Raw genomic sequence first — 15,999 nt, 5'->3', positions numbered from 1 at the left:
GATATGTTTTTGGAATTTTTTTGTTTGCATCAAAGAAGGATATATTTTCCATTGCCATTTTTTCTCTTATAGCTAACTGTCTAATGTATTCCGGACAATTTTTATCTGTTGAATTGTGATTCGTACTGGCGCAATTGAGACATCTCATATTTTCTACACAAGAGCCCTCATGAGTGTTTGTGCAAATGTTGCATTTTTTTTTCCCTTTGCATTGTTTAAGAATGTGTCCAAATCTGAAACAGTTATAGCACTGGATTACGGGTAACTTGTAAGTTGTTACTGGCATTGTCAGAAAACAAATATCTACAGTTCTTGGTAATAATTTACCAGAAAATGTGTATAGTATTGTACTCGTGGGCACATATACAGTCTCCCCGTTTTCATTGATTGTTCGTCTGTTCATTCTTTTTATATCAATAATTTTATGATTATTTGTTTTTGAGAATTTGTATAGGTCATCTATTGTGAAATTTTTATCTACATATTTTACAATTCCCTTGCAAGATACAAGGTTTGAAGGAATAAACATATTATATCCTTTTTCTAGTAATGTATTATTCTCTAAGAAATTATTTGCTGCTTTATAGTTTTTAAATTCTACACTTAATCTATTCCTGCCCTTTTTTTCAAATTTTTTTATATGTTCAAGGTTAAGTTCAAATATTTCTCTAGCTATGCTTAGATGATTTAGATTTCCTAAGTTTTTTTCCAATGTCTCATTAGCTTGAATATACACTATATAAGGACCACAATCATTTGTCTGATATTTGAATTTCTTTTTATTTTCAATAACGGGCATTTTTGTATTTTAACTTTATGAATTAGTTAATATATGTATTTTATTAATGAAATTGATGCTTTAATTAAATTATTGTATGTTCTGTAATTAAGGATATCTTACCAAAGGGGATGTTGAACACAAATAGGTTAGTAAATATGTATCGGCACCGGCTTATCGCTTAGTCGACCACACTCGTTCAATGCTCACACCGAACCCTCGCACTGGGCTTTTTAGACATGAGCATTGTAATATGACAGTTGACAGAGAAATAGAGGTTAGTTGAATGCACAAATTTTAGGGCATATAAAAATTTCAGAAGAACAACTGGGCTTAATTTTGCTGATACCATTATATTTATCGAAAAATTTAATATTTTTTTTTACCATTGGATTTTCTTTCAGGCATCAAACCATTTGTAGAAGTTAGTATCGTACAACTATTAATGAAAAACAGTCAGATCAAACAGTTTAAGTACTTCAAAGTACTGGTTCAAGAATTTCATATAAAGGTGGATCTTGGGTTCATAAATGCTATTGTTGAATTGCTTCAAGAATCTGAACAGTCTGACGAGGAAGAGGTAATATCGGTTTACTATATAAACATTTTTTTTTTTGGTAATTTTAATACTTAATTTTTTATGTCATAAATTATCTTTATGATGTTCAGGACAAGCCCAATTCAGTGTTCACAGTTCATAATTAATTATTAATTTAAGATAAATTTTTAGAAAAAACACTTCTTGACGGACATGCACCTGGTGGACGAAGGCCTGTACAGCCACGTTTCAGGCGAATCCATCAGAGAACAAAAGAGTTTCTATGACTTACTCCACTTCTCCCCCCTCAAAATCCACATCAGTTTCTCGATGGCCGCCGGGTCGTCACCCACTGGACAGAACGTATCTACGCCTAACTTCCTAAAAATTATTCTGCAAGGCATCGGAGTGACACTGACAGATCTTCAAGACGTTGTTTTTAAGTAAACGGTATCACGTGAACGAAACACTTCAAATTGACGTTCTTTTTTTTTAGATTGGCGTTTTTCGAAAGAACTTTCACTTTCCTCACACAGAAACAACTGACCAGCGAAGTGACCAGTCATTATATAGGACAATCGGTGAAACAACTTTATGTGTTGGTCTTAGGATTAGACGTTATCGGAAATCCTTATGGCCTTGTTCTGGGTATCACGAAAGGTGTTGAGGATTTGTTTTATGAACCATTCCAGGTACGTCTAAATGAACAAATGTTAAATTTTGGTTTTTAGGATATTCTGATCGCGTTCACAGCGTACGACACAACATTCACTAGCACTGCTAGCAAAAAAATATTTTTTTAAATGTTTAAGTTGTGAATTAAGGGAATTAAAAAATTTCGTAAATTTTGTAGCTATTTTTTAAAGGCTCGGTGAAAAAGGTCATGTCAAGATAAAAAAAATTGCATTTTGAGGTCTTAAGTCTCTAGTTTCAAGACCTTTTGACAAAGAATTATTTTGGGCTGCGATTATCGAGCAATCAAAAGAAATACCTCAAGAAAATAATTTTTCAATTTTTTTTTTTTCGTTTTTTTTAGGAAAATTTTATCAATAACACTGGCACACAAAATTAAAAAAGTGATCAATACCTTTGGTTTGACCCAATGGGCTTTACGTGCTGAATCCGAATCTGAAGTCCATTTAGCTCAAACCCACAAAATTTTGAGTAATTGGCAAAAAATTTGAAAAAATAGTGAAAAATTGCCGAAAATTTGTTCTGAACTTAATCAAGTGGGTTTCTTGTGTATTTTGATGTACTGAAGTCTATATAAATAGCAGCGAAAAATCACCAAAAATAGCGAATAATTGCTGAAAATCACGTTGAGTGTGAAAATTTTTTTCTGACCTTGATCAAGTGTGTTCCTTATGTATTTTGATACGCTGAATTGGAGTCTGGAGTCTATTACCTGTACCCCTCCACATATTTGCAAAAAAAAACACAAAAAACTTAGGAAAGACGTATTCTAGATTGGATCAGGTGTTCTCATAAATTTTGTACAGTCGAATTTGAATCTAGTCTGTTGAGCCTCATTACCCAAAAATCGCAAAGTATCGCAAAAGAAATGGAAATTGTGAATCCCAAAAAATCACGAATAAATGTCATGGATATGAATTATTTCCAAATAAATTCGAACCAGGCTTTCTTGGATGTCGCTCTTACACTTTTCTTCTCTTGTAGCAAAATCTTTTCTCTTCATCTCAAGCTTGGTCTCATGAAGCAGTTTGTGAAAGCTCTGAACAAATACGGTGATAAGTGATGCCAAATTGAAAGAAGGTATTTTCATGGTCCTCAAAATCGTACTCTATTTCGAAAAAAAAATTTCATTACGAGGATGAATTACATATTGAAAAAGCAAAAAGTGGGTTTACAAAAATTTGGTTGAAGAGATGTTGAAAAATTTCAAACAGGTTGCTTGATGAATCTTAAATTGCACTTCCTACACTCTCACCTCGACTACTTTCCTAAAAACCTTGGAGGATACAGTGAAGAACAAGGAGAAAGATTCCACCAAGATGTAAGTGAAATGGAGAATCGATACCAAGGAAGATGGGATAGCAACATGATGGGAGATTTCTGTTGGACACTAAAGAGAGAAAACGAATCAGAATAGACAGAAGAGAAACAAAAACCCGCTGCGTAGGTCATTTGAAGAGAAAAGAGTTCGCTACACGAAAAGAAAAGTGTAAGAGCAGCATAAAAGAAAGCCTGGCTCAAATCAGTTGAAATTATGTGGAAGTAATTCATATCCATGACATTTATTCAAATTCGACTCGACAAAAGGACCCCGCACAAAACTTATGGAAATGGATTTCGGTGGATCTCTCTCAAATTTTAGGAATGAACTCTTCACATCATCCTGATCAAAAGTTCTCATGGGCACAAAACTCGGAAACCGCTCCCAACCCCCCAAATTCACCCCCAATTCTCCCCACCAAAGGTCAGGGGATGCATTCGGCTCATTATACGACTCCACCAAAAAAGGTATCAGACCAAGACATGTAATATATGGTTTCCGGTGTATTTTTGAGCACTGGACACGAGTATGTCATCATTTTTGCTCTAGCACGTATCAGTCTTCAGCAAATCGCTGAAGAAGCTTCAGAAAACTGAAGAAAGAACACCATGGTTCTTCAGCGTTTTACTGAAAATGGAAGAATTTTATATTAAATCTAAATGCGGATTCATATCAAAATTGTTACCCATTTTCTGCGTTATCCAGGACCAACGGTGTGGACGTAATCAGTTTCTGGTCCCATATGTCTGTGTCTGCATCTGTCTGTGTCTACGTCTGCCTGAGTCTGCGTCTGCCTGTGTCTGTCCGAGTCTGTGTCTACGTCTGTCTGAGTCTGTATCTGCGTCTGTCTGAGTCTGCGTCTGCCTGTGTATACGTCTGTCTGAGTCTGCGTCTGTCTGTGTATACGTCTGTCTGTGGTTTTTTTGTGTATTTCTTGCCATTTTTAATTCTTTCGTATATTTAATCTTTAATCAAACTTATCTTGAATTATTTATCACTTCAAGCAATACTGTACTAGGATATTTAATATGAAGTTGATGCCTAGCATATCCCATGTACCACAAGACACAAGCTACATGGCAGCAACTTTCCAATGTTCTTGCGCCAGACTGACATGTGCAGTAATATCCAATAATAGGTTCCTCTTCTTCTTCAATAGCTTCTTCCTCTACAATAAACACTTGATGGGTAGTTGTACGGCGAAACCTGGATTTAACTCTTACGCGTATAAAACCTGATTCATTCAACTTTTGATCCATTTCCAAAGCCCCATCACCTTCTAAATTGTCTTGAATGTAAGATGGAGTAAGTTTTACTGCTACTAAATGTGCTTTAATTACCTTAAGTCCTCAACTAATAACTGAGGAAGCTTCAAAAACTGAAGAACCACGGTGTTCTTTCTTCAGTTTATTGAAGCTTCTTCAATGATTAGTTGAAGGCTTAAGGTAATTGAAGCACATTTGACATCAGAATCGTACTCAGCGTGCCAAAAATACACAGGAAACCACATATTCGTGTCCAGCGCTCAAAAAATACATCGGAAACCATATATTGCATGTGTGGGTCTGATACTTTTTTTAGTGGTGTGGTGTAATGAGCCAACCTTTGGGGGTGATTTTGGGGAGTAGGGAGCGCTTTCCAGGTTTTGTGCCCATGATAACTTTTGATCAGGATGCTCTGAAGAGTTCATTCCCAAAATTTGAGAGAGATCCACCGGGGATGCATTTCCATAAGGTTTGTGCGGGGTCCTTTATGAGAAGAACACTAACTTGATTCAATCTAGAAAACTTCTTTCGAAATTGTCTCACTCTCATTATATGATTTTTTGCCATTTTCAGATATTTTTTTTTGCAAAATCTGTGGGGCATGCAGCTAATTTCAGACTCGAATTCAGAGTATCAAAATAACGAGCATTCAAATAAAAACGTGGTCAAGTTGGTTCTGAAGATTTGGACGTAGGGCGTAGCGTATAGCAAATGAACTTAACCGTCATCTGTCAAAGCGCTATATCGCCGCTATCAATTTAAATATTTTCGTTTTAAAAAGCGTTTAAAATGGTGTTTTCTCAAGAACAAAAAGTGTTTATCATAGAGTCCTACTTTAGAAATGGACGCAAGATTGATGGAATATGGAAGCATTCTATTGAGGAATGTTTCATAGAATTTCAAAATCAATTTCCCGGCGTTGTTGAGTACAAAATTTTTCAAAGTGCAGTTCAGCGTTGTGTTAATGTTTTTCGTGAAACGGGCAGTGTAACAAGAAAAGAAGGAAGCGGCCGACCTAAAAAGCGGACTGGAATTACAAGAAAATGTCCAACAAATAATGGCAAATGCGCCAAGAACTTCTGTACGTGTTTTATCACAAATGGTGGGAGTATCAGTCGGTACCTGCCACACAGTGTTAAAAAAAGATTTACGTTTGTTCTCCTATCGTTTAACTTGTCAGCAAGAACTTCATGAAGTTGATTTTCTGCGACGGGCTGTATTTTGTGAATGGTTTTTAAACAACTACGGTGAACTTCATAATATCACCTGTTTTTCTGATGAAGCCTGGTTTCATTTAAGTGGTTACGTAAACTCACAGAATATGAGAATGTGGTCTTCTGAAAAACCAGATAACTTTTTTGTCGAGGGCCCTCTACACGCTCAAAAAATTGGAGTTTGGTGTGCTCTCAATCGAAGGAGGATTTATGGACCTATTTTTTTGAATGGTACTCTTATTGCGCAAAGGTGTAGAGAAGAAATTATCGCTCCTTTTGTTAACCATCTGGAAGAAAACGAAATTACAAACTTTTACTTTCAACAAGATGGCGCAAGGGCACATACGGCAGGCGAGACGATGAATATGTTGAGGGAAGTTTTCCAAAATCGACTAATAAGTCTCAATGCTGAACATGAATTTCCACCGAGGTCATGTGATATTACGCCGTGTGATTTCTTTTTGTGGCCTTACCTTAAAAACACTATTTTTGAACTGCCTATTCCTGATTTAAACCATCTGCAGGCTCGACTTATAGACAAGATTCGTGAAATTAACAATACCCGAGCATCTTAGAAAATGTCTTTAATTCTTTGAGGAACAGGTGTGAAAAGTGCTTGGAACAAGGAGGGGGACACTTTCAGCAGCTGCTTTAATTTATTGTTATAACAAGGAGGGGGACACTTTCCGCAGCTCCTTTAATTGTTTGTTATTGTTATCACGATTATTCTTTAAAATAAAGTTATATAGTCATTAACGTTATTGAATCTGACAGCTGCTATTATACAGCTCGTTGAGAAAAGAGGTTAAGTTGGTCGCTATAAGCTACTCCCTACGTCCAATGTGTCAGAGCCAACTTCGACCACATTTTTATTTGAACGCTCGTTATAAAATCATATTTCACAAATTTGTTAACAGTAAAATAAAGGTTTTCAAAAATTGCGCATTATTGCAAAAAAGCAATGGATGTTGATGGAATTTATGGAAAAGATGGTCAATCCAATAGCTGAATATACACGAGCAGTTTTATTGACCGATAAATTGTAAAGACAAAACTGCTAGTTTGGGTCATGAAGAAAAATTGAAAAATACCAATATTTTGGCGGTTAAATTAATTAAATTGCTGCCAAATAATTTGGAGTGATTATTTTGTCACGTACACTAACACAGTGATTAAACGGCAGATAAATCTGTCGTGATTTATCAGGCGATATTTTGTAGAGCGCCATCTGCGTGTTAGTACATGTTGGAGGAGATATGTAAAATCGGTTAATTTCTGTCTTGAGATCAGAACATACTACAATTTCTAATATGACATCAAAAGAATTTATTAGTGGACTGATCGATTTATATTGTAATCACCCGTGCTTATGGAAAACAACCTCACAAGAAGATACAAATAAAAATATTAAAAACGAGAGTTATAAGGAATTAGCAGCATATTGTATTCTTTCCTCAATAACCATGTTTTAGCCCACATTGTTCGCTTTTTATTTCTTCTGCGTCGTTTTATAATCGCATAACTCACCATTCCAAGTAATCAAACGCGTTTAAAGTCGTTTTTGTTAATGTTTTCGTAGAACACTCAATAAACATTCAGATAAACTTTGTACCATAATTCAATTCAATAAAACTTGGCATTAGTGTCTTCTCTAAGATTTGTCTGAAAGATTTTTCTTAATGATTTATCTGACAATTATTTGGTACAATTTATCGCTCCAATAAGTCTTCGCGTGTGTATTCAGCTAATGACCAACATGTGTGCCACATAGATCCATTTCCCCCGTGTAAGCAATTTTTTATTTAAGCCTTTATTTTTAAGTAAATAAATTGTAAATATGGCGATTTCTTGCACAGTTTACTCTTTAAATTTAAACATTAAAAAAATTTTGAAAAAACACCCCAGCCTTAGGAAACAATGTTGTCTTTTGGTTGTTTTTTATTTGGGTTACTATGTTTATTTGTATTTCAAGCAGGCGACTCTTGATCCTCAATGAAATGCCTCTTCAAAATTGGATAATGTCTAATTTTTTGTTGTAAGAACCACAGTTCTTACATAATTATAGCACATTCTCGTTGCTTTTATTTTAGATTATTTTGTTGTGACTGCAAATAGGAATCTAGAATTCTTATCAGTTATTAAGCAATCGAAGTGTTTAATAGCAATAATAGTACTGTTAGCAAAAGTAGTGTGGCGTATAAGTATTTTAATTTTTACATAGCATTTTTACATGGAATGATTATGGTCCCTCAACACATCAATTGAGTTTGTGAATTAGAAGAAAAAGGAGTAATAAACGATGACCTGAGTTAACGTCTTTCTGAGATAATTGTACAACAAATCCTCTATTTGCCGTAATATGAAATTAATGAACCTTTAATATTTTAATTAAGTGAACCGCTGAATATCGTTCTACTACTTTGTAAACCCAAATTGACATACTCTGTCTGAATCCAATCGATCCCAATGATAGTCGCCAGCAATCATCACCAATATTCTAGCATCGGTTCTTTTAAAAAGGTTCATTATTAGTGTTCTGGGATTACATTTAAAAATTTTTTTAGGGTGCCATTCAAGGGCCCGGCGAATTTGCTGAAGGTTTAGCTTTGGGTGTGAGAAGTCTGTTCGGTCACACCGTAGGAGGTGCTGCAGGAGCTGTATCTCGTATAACCGGTGCCATGGGTAAAGGAATTGCTGTTTTGACCTTCGATGAAGAGTACCAAAGGAAGAGAAGAGACCAGCTGAATAAGAAACCGGCCACTGTAACGGAAGGATTTGCTAGAAGTGGAAAAGGTTTAGTTATGGTAAGAACGAAAGACTTGGTGCATTTTTTTTTTTCAATGCACTTAAATTTTAAACTATTGTCTTTTGCAGGGTGTAGTTTCCGGTGTGACTGGCGTTGTTACGAAACCAGTCTCGGGGGCTCGGGAGCAAGGTGTCGAAGGATTTTTCAAAGGCCTAGGCAAGGGAGCTGTTGGACTAGTTGCCCGTCCCGTGGCTGGTGTCGTAGATTTCGCTAGTGGCTCTCTAGATGCAGTAAAAAGGTACAAACATACGAAAATCGTTTAACTGACCCCGAAATTACATTTTTCTGTTTTAGGTGTGCTGAAAGCGGGGAAGAAATCTGCAAGTTGCGACCCGCGAGGTTCATACCTGCTGACGGTTTAGTCAGGCCTTTCAACAGTAAGGAGGCCATGGGACATAAACTGTTGATGGAGCTATCCAAGGGAAAATACGCTCGGACGGACATCTATGCTGCCCATTATGTGATGATAGAAGAGAAGGAAGTGTTGCTGCTTACGGATAAACGCATAGCTTACATATGTCACAACGATATATTTGGAGGCTGGCAGGTGAGAAGAAAACATTTATAATATTAATTAAGAACAAGAAACCATTTTTCTATTATGTCCACACTTCTCCGACTTCCCATTCCCAACAAACAAGAACTAAAATGGCGGCAGCTGCAAATACCTGGTCTTTATAGTGCCCTTGTTACCAGGTGATATATACTAAAAAGAAATAGGCAGCAGTCATAAATAAATGAAACTCCTCATTTTATTACTTCATCTGATAAAATAATGCGTATTCTCTGTATAGAAATTGTAATGTGCCATTCATTTCGCATAGTGTTCCGATATGTTCAACCTATGCACATGTACTTGGAACATCCTATTGTTACAAGCGCTTATTTTCATTACGATGAGTCCTGTGCAAAAAGAGAGGTGACTAAGACCGCATGGCTTGACTTCTTGAATGTCAGTGCATGTCATAAGGGTGCAGGTGTTACTACTATTTTCACGTTTTATTCTAATAAGTGTTGTTAAAATTAAATGTTAAATTGTATGTGGCTGTGAGACCAATCTTATAATCAGGGTAGTCATAAAAAATGAAATTTAACGTATCAGGATTGTATCATAGACAGTGTAGAACAGGAAATTTCACAATCCCTTTTCAATGATGTTGCTAACCAGAATCATTCCAGAAATATTTGGCCAGTCGTAAATACCTCCCTTTTATTGCCAAAATTTAGTTCAGTAAACAAAGACATGTAAAACTAAGAAAAATTTCATAGAATTGAATGAACTACTTTACCCCAGTTGAATGTTAGGGCTTCATTTTCAAAATGGCGTCCAAAGTTCGCTAAAAACAGTTTTTTTTTTTCATTAAAAAAATTAAAAATTTTAGAAATTGTTCTAGACAAAAGTTGTAATAAAATTTTTGAGCCCAGCATGATGTCATTGATAAACAAATGTATTAGTCATTGCAAAACACACCTAAAAATCGTATTATTTAACTTCTATATCTTTAAAATGAAAAAAGATTTTTTTACAAAACTTTCAGAATATGTAGTTCTTTGCAGAATAAAGGCATTTTTGTAAAATTGTAAAGGGTTATATAGTTTTTGCAAAAATTTAATTTTTCGTAAAAAATTACATTTTTTTCAAATTTCAATAAATCACTCAGTAATGTCAAACGGAGCAAGCATTTTAGGGGCCCAACAAAATTAAGTTTACTGTAATAAAAAAGGGAGTCAATCATTGCCGACTATTTTTTATATTGAAGTAAAAGTATTCAATTACAATGTGTGTAAATGTTAGACATTAATATTAATAAATGGGGTCGTAGCGATTTTTTGAAAAAAAAAAAAAAAAATTCTTGGCTACTGTTGGTCGTAACACATTTTTTTTAAATTCGTGAAAAAATGTCAGCTTTCAAATGGCAATAATGCCATTCCGATTTAATTTCAACGATAAGAAAAAGATCTACATTTTTCGACTCGTAAAAAGAAGTCAAATTTTCAGTAGATTTTTTGGATATTTTCAATTATCTTGCAATAATCCCACAATTTGCACAGGCAAGTACAACTCTTAGAGAAAATTTTATGCCCACATAAGTGCATTAATGTATGATTTATTGAAACATGAAAAAAATTTATTTATTTTGTAAAACTCAATTTTTGCAAAAATTATCAAATATTTTGCAATTTTACAAAAATGCCCTTATTCTGCATGGCAAAGACTACATACCTATTCTGAAAGTTTCGTCAAAAAATCTTTTTTTGTTTTAAAGATATGTTAATTTGTTTATTTGTATATCAATTGACATCGGGCTGGGTTCAAAGTTTTGTTATAAAATGTTCTACAATTTTGACTAAAACATTTTTTTCTAAAAAGTTTAGTTTTTTGCGAACTTTGGATGCCATCTTAAAAATTCCCTAACATTCAGCCGGGGCAAAGTAGTTCATTCAATTCTACGAAATATTTCCTAATTTTACGTGTCTTTGTTTACTGAACTAAATTTTGGCACGTAAAAATCTAATTTGATTGGACTATATTTTGTCCAGAACCATATGTAACTACATCGCACTGCCATTTTTTCTTCAAGTTTAGGAATTTCCCAAGTCAAAATTTATTTTTTTAAATATCGACTATTTTAAAATACATTGAAAGAAGTATTCGAAAATATACAGGCTGTCTGCTCTAAGAGGGACACTCCTATAAACAGATCTCGCTTAATATACGACTCACGTCAAAAATCTTTATGTTTTTTGTTGAATTGTTTGAGGCCTTGATGCTCGTAAAAACAAATTTGAGATCCATGGTCATGATAGAAAAACCGGAAAAAAACATAAGTTCAGGCCCGTCCAACTTTTTTATTTTAAGAGATAAAGAAAACTTATTTTAATAAAATTTCATGGCAAAATTGATATCTTTCTCCTAGTGTAAACAACGTGAGCAAAAAAAATTGTCATCAAGCAGGCTGTGGCTACAAAAAATTGCTTGTTTCTTCCTCTTTCATGCGATATACTGTATGTTGCCTTTATCTTTTATATTGATTACATTTTTTTCAGTTTTGGTATAAAAAATGTAAATATGTTCGTGTTAATGTATAAACACATAATATTTCTTTTAAGCAAAATACAGATTTTTTGTCACATTACTTGGTTTTTACTTTAGAGAAAACTTGGCATTCAACATTGTTCTTGCATAGACAAAGTAGCTTACTCTAAATATATCAGGCTATGAAAACGAATTGACGCTTTAGTACGAAAACATACTATCTCAGATTTTGGTCGGAAAACATGCTATCTCAAATTAAGCTTGGGAAATATGCTAATTCGGATCTTTAGGTAAAAACATGCTATCTCAGTATGACTAGAAATTTAAGTTGGCACATTGAATAATTGAAACCGTGCATTATATAATATATTTTTAAAAAAAGTAAGGAATGGTTATGTACACTGTTTACTTTATGTTTTTTATTCAACATTTTTCAATTAATTTTGATAAGTTACTGTTATAAACGACAAAATTGTTAATTAAAAAAATAGAATAATATGCAGTATGCTGCAACACGTACATTACTCGACGTTCTTTGAAATAACAAATTATAAAAAAATAATGTATACCCTAATATATAAAAATGTTTATTATTACAAAAATTATTCGATTTTTTTCATACAAGTTTGCTTTAATATCAAAATTAATAGTGTACTCTTATCTGATTTATAGTCGCTACTCTTGATACACTTATTTTTCTTTTTCACAAAATCAGGGATGCACAATTTATTCTGAAAATAATTTTGTATGCCTAAGGAGACTGCAATGAAAAGAATTATATAGTGGACCAGGCTAGGCCCCAAATTCCGGGTCCGAATCGTTCTTACTGCACCTCAATAAAAACAAGGCAGCCGCGTCCTTGCATAGACTTTGAAAATGAAATGCAGGTATGCGACACTTTTATTACCGGTACTTTATGATCTGCTGATGATAAACATGTGTGCATGGGGAACCGCGGAAATGTGCACGTGCAAATCATATGCGCCCTTCGCATCGATATATGTATACATATCATTCAACTTTCTACATTATATTTATATTCTGATTATTATGTTAACTCTATTAACAAAAGTTAGAGTAGTGACTATAAATCAGGTAAGAGTGCGCTATTAATTTTTTTATCAAAGCAAACTTATATGAAAAAAATCTAATAATTTTTGTAATAACAAACATTTTTATATATTAAGGTATACACTATTTTTTTTATAATTTGTTATTTCAAAAAATGTCGAGTAATGTACGTGTTGCAGCATACTGCATATTATTCTATTTTTTAATTAACAATTTTGTCGTTTATAATAGTAACTTAACAAAATTAATTGAAAAATGTTGAATAAAAAAAATAAATAGTGTACCTGAACATAAACAGTCCTTACTTTTTTAAAAATATAACGCGTTCAAATAAAAACGTGGTCGAAGTTGGCTCTGACACATTGGACGTAGGGAGTAGCTTATAGCGACCAACTTAACCTCATTTCTTAACGAGCTGTATAGCAGCTGTCAGTTTCAATAACGTTAATGACTATATAACTTTATTTTAAAGAATAATCGTGATAACAATAACAAACAATTAAAGGAGCTGCGGAAAGTGTCCCCCTCCTTGTTATAACAATAATTTAAAGCAGCTGCTGAAAGTGTCCCCCTCCTTGTTCCAAGCACTTTTCACACCTGTTCCTCAAAGAATTAAAGACATTTTCTAAGATGCTCGGGGTATTGTTAATTTCACGAATCTTGTCTATAAGTCGAGCCTGCAGATGGTTTAAATCAGGAATAGGCAGTTCAAAAATAGTGTTTTTAAGGTAAGGCCACAAAAAGAAATCACACGGCGTAATATCACATGACTTCGGTGGAAATTCATGTTCAGCATTGAGACTTATTAGTCGATTTTGGAAAACTTCCCTCAACAAATTCATCGTCTCGCCTGCCGTATGTGCCCTTGCGCCATCTTGTTGAAAGTAAAAGTTTGTAATTTCGTTTTCTTCCAGCTGGTTAACAAAAGGAGCGATAATTTCTTCTCTATGCCTTTGTGCAGTAAGAGTACCATTAAAAAAAATAGGTCCATAAATCCTCCTTCGATTAAGAGCACACCAAACTCCAATTTTTTGAGCGTGTAGAGGGCCCTCGACAAAAAAGTTATCTGGTTTTTCAGAAGACCACATTCTCATATTCTGTGAGTTTACGTAACCACTTAAATGAAACCAGGCTTCATCAGAAAAAAAGGTGATATTATGAAGTTCACCGTAGTTGTTTAAAAACCATTCACAAAATACAGCCCGTCGCAGAAAATCAACTTCATGAAGTTCTTGCTGACAAGTTAAACGATAGGAGAACAAACGCAAATCTTTTTTTAACACTGTGTGGCAGGTACCAACTGATACTCCCACCATTTGTGATAAAACACGTACAGAAGTTCTTGGCGCATTTTCCATTATTTGTTGGACATTTTCTTTTAATTCTTCAGTCCGCTTTTTAGGTCGGCCGCTTCCTTCTTTTCTTGTTGCACTGCCCGTTTCACGAAAAACATTAACACAACGCTGAACTGCACTTTGAAAAATTTTGTACTCAACAACGCCGGGAAATTGATTTTGAAATTCTATGAAACATTCCTCAATAGAATACTTCCATATTCCATCAATCTTGCGTCCATTTCTAAAGTAGGACTCTATGATAAACACTTTTTGTTCTTGAGAAAACACCATTTTAAACGCTTTTTAAAACGAAAATATTCAAATTGATAGCGGCGATATAGCGCTTTGACAGATGACGTTTAAGTTCATTTGCTATACGCTACGCCCTACGTCCAAATTTTCAGAACCAACTTGACCACGTTTTTATTTGAACGCTCGTTATTATATAAGTTTATTATAAATGCACGATTTCAATCATTCAATGTGCCAACTTAAATTTCTAGTCACACTGAGATAGCATAGCATGTTTTCCAAGCTTAATTTGAGATAGCATGTTTTCCAACTGAAATTTGAGATAGCATGTTTTCCAACCGAAATCTGAGATAGCATGTTTTCGTACTAAAGCGTCGAAACGTGTTATCCCAGTAATGTCTTTATTTGAGGGGTATAGATGCAAAACTCACATCCACTTTTTAAAATTTTTCAGGAAGAAGAAATAACTGATTTCTTACTTTTCAAGTGACTTATGGCTCTGAATTTTTTTTTAGTATTTGTATTAGAACTTTAAATTTGCTTCTTAATTGGTGAAATGACAGCACAACAATATTTGACTCCAAGAAAGTGAGTTAAAGTTTGGATAATGTGAGTTTTGATACAACTTTTTGGATAATGGTAGGTTTGCTCCAAATTATTTTACATAATAGAGAAAAACACGGAACCAACCATCTAGGAAAGCAAAACTCACATTCTCCTTAGGCAATCGGCCATATTGGTTTATTGCTTTAAGCTTTTTCATTGGTGGATATGGATAATGTGAGTTTTGGCAACTTCAGATTGTAGGAGAATGTGACTTTTGACACAATTCACAAATTCCACAATTTAAAAATAAATACGAAAATGCAAGTTTGTACCACTTCTAAACTTTAAAATGGTGTAGTTCAACACGATGAACAAGATGGTGTCACTAACTCTATTTCGAAAAATTATGGATAATGTGAGTTTTGCATCTATACCCCGCATTTAATAAATTGTTTATTGTTACAGTTTATACATAACTGTTGGTTTGAAAATTGTTACAGTTTACTGTGATTTGAAAAACTATAATTCTGAAATAATAATATTTTCACATATTGTAACAATAATATTTTCACATATTGTATAGTCCTTCCGAAGTCAGTTGAATATGCAAAAAAACATCTGGTAATAAAATTTAATGAGTCATAGGCGTCCCTAAAAAAATTTTCTGCTGAAGATAAAAAATTATAATTTGTATATAATGTGTAGAAAATTTCTATTATATGTTGATTTGGCCAACAACATATTTTAATTATTTATGTCCTCAAACAATTTTATTGTATTGGTGGTAAATTTTGTTTTGTTCCGTTTCAAAAGGTCTCCAAAATGCCATGTTGTAATAATATTAGTAAACAAAATATCCCTCTTATTTCTCCCTTTTGCAATTGTAATATGAATGATTGATAGGTGTCTATAATAAATTAAAACTGCCTGATTCACACCAAATTCCTCGCTACTGCACTGCACTGCTGCGCAATTTATGAACCACTTGTCGACTGCTGTGATTTATTGCACAGAAGCCCAATACAACGGTGCTCATTTTCCTTTGGCCGCGCTCGCATTCTTCAACTGGTCGTATAAATTTCTACCACATGCACGTTTAGTTCGACCAGACCTATATGTATATGGGTATGACTAAATAAAT

The 15,999-nt window shown here is 34.0% G+C and overlaps 1 protein-coding gene across 2 annotated transcripts in view; it reads left to right on the top strand.

Annotated features, from left to right (window-relative positions):
• Positions 1–15,999, top strand: part of LOC108913639 (vacuolar protein sorting-associated protein 13) — a 108,843-nt gene that overhangs the window by 90,934 nt on the left and 1,910 nt on the right. For both annotated transcript variants that reach the window (XM_018719214.2, XM_018719215.2), the window contains 6 exons: positions 1,183–1,358; positions 1,509–1,759; positions 1,813–2,008; positions 8,374–8,613; positions 8,684–8,853; positions 8,910–9,162. In XM_018719214.2, the coding sequence (XP_018574730.1) occupies positions 1,183–1,358; positions 1,509–1,759; positions 1,813–2,008; positions 8,374–8,613; positions 8,684–8,853; positions 8,910–9,162 (1,286 nt within the window). The remainder of the gene's footprint in view (positions 1–1,182; positions 1,359–1,508; positions 1,760–1,812; positions 2,009–8,373; positions 8,614–8,683; positions 8,854–8,909; positions 9,163–15,999) is intronic.

This window comes from Anoplophora glabripennis, unplaced genomic scaffold, assembly GCF_000390285.2.
Source record: "Anoplophora glabripennis isolate ALB-LARVAE unplaced genomic scaffold, Agla_2.0 scaffold719, whole genome shotgun sequence".
NCBI lineage: Eukaryota > Metazoa > Arthropoda > Insecta > Coleoptera > Cerambycidae > Anoplophora > Anoplophora glabripennis.
This window is presented reverse-complemented; position numbering and strand designations above follow the sequence as displayed.